The 1,069-nt window shown below is 34.1% G+C and overlaps 1 protein-coding gene across 1 annotated transcript in view; it reads left to right on the top strand.

The window, feature by feature from the left end:
- LOC108666170 (filamin-C) overlaps nucleotides 1-1,069 on the top strand; it is a gene marked incomplete at its 3' end in the record, with an annotated part of 68,931 nt that overhangs the window by 26,626 nt on the left and 41,236 nt on the right. The window contains exon 20 of the mRNA XM_047879808.1: nucleotides 135-219. Coding sequence (XP_047735764.1) covers nucleotides 135-219 — 85 coding nt within the window. The remainder of the gene's footprint in view (nucleotides 1-134; nucleotides 220-1,069) is intronic.

The raw sequence follows: 1,069 nt of genomic DNA, 5'->3' as shown, positions 1-1,069 counted from the left end.
TGATGTAGGCCCTCTTGATGTAGGCCCTCTTGATGTAGGCCCTCTTGATGTAGGCCCTCTTGATGTAGGCCCTCTTGATGTAGACCCTCTTGATGTAGGCCCTCTTGATGTAGACCCTCACCCCCCGTGTGCAGGATGACGTGTACCCCCGCGGGGGGCGATGTGGGGGGCGCGGCGCTGCGGGTCCGGGCGTGGGGTCCGGGGCTCGTGTCGGGCAAGGTGGGTCAGGGGGTGGGTCAGCAACCCATACCCCCTCCCCCATCCCCCCTCTCCTCATATATCCCTACTTGCCTTTTAATATCCATGAATTTAACATATAATAATCTAATAATGTATATAAAATTATTATATTATAAAATAATAATATTAATAATATAATAACATATAATAATCTATTACTAAAACCTGGTGTAACCTAAACTAAGTTTTAATGAAATGCATTATAATTAATATATTTATATAAAAATTTCATTACGTGAAAGCGATCTTGCATAAATATTTAATTATATTGAAGCTATAAGAACAACTGAAAAGTATGAGATACTATTTTATTTAATATTCATGGAAAACAGAGAAATTTTGCTACATTTTTAAAACAAAATGTAATTTGAAAACGTTTCAACATGCAGAAATTCTTGAACACCTTCAGTCACAATTATTTGTACAGTTGTGAAATACTAACCGTTTAAATAATAATATACTCTTGATGTTAATAATAATATTTAAAATATTAATAATATTAATAATAATATTTTTGAAATAATAGTGATTAATGGCATGTCATTCAATATTAAGAAGATCCTTAATATTGAATTCAATATATTAGTTATATAATAATAATTAATAATATTCATGTATAATAACCATAATGATACAGTTATAATACACGAGTACCTATATAATAACGATATAAGTTTTAATATCAACATTATTATATATATTTATTAATTTTAATAATGTTAAATATAGTATAATATGAATTATTAATTAACTGTCCCTCACCCCCCTCCCCTCCCCGCAGGTTGACCGGGCGGCGGAGTTCGTCATAGACACGCGGGGGGCGGCGGGG

This window comes from Hyalella azteca, unplaced genomic scaffold (genome assembly GCF_000764305.2).
Source record: "Hyalella azteca isolate HAZT.00-mixed unplaced genomic scaffold, Hazt_2.0.2 contig3869, whole genome shotgun sequence".
In the NCBI taxonomy this organism is placed as follows: Eukaryota; Metazoa; Arthropoda; class Malacostraca; order Amphipoda; family Hyalellidae; genus Hyalella; species Hyalella azteca.
Note: the sequence above shows the minus strand (reverse complement) of the source record. Positions and strands in the feature narration are given on the sequence as shown.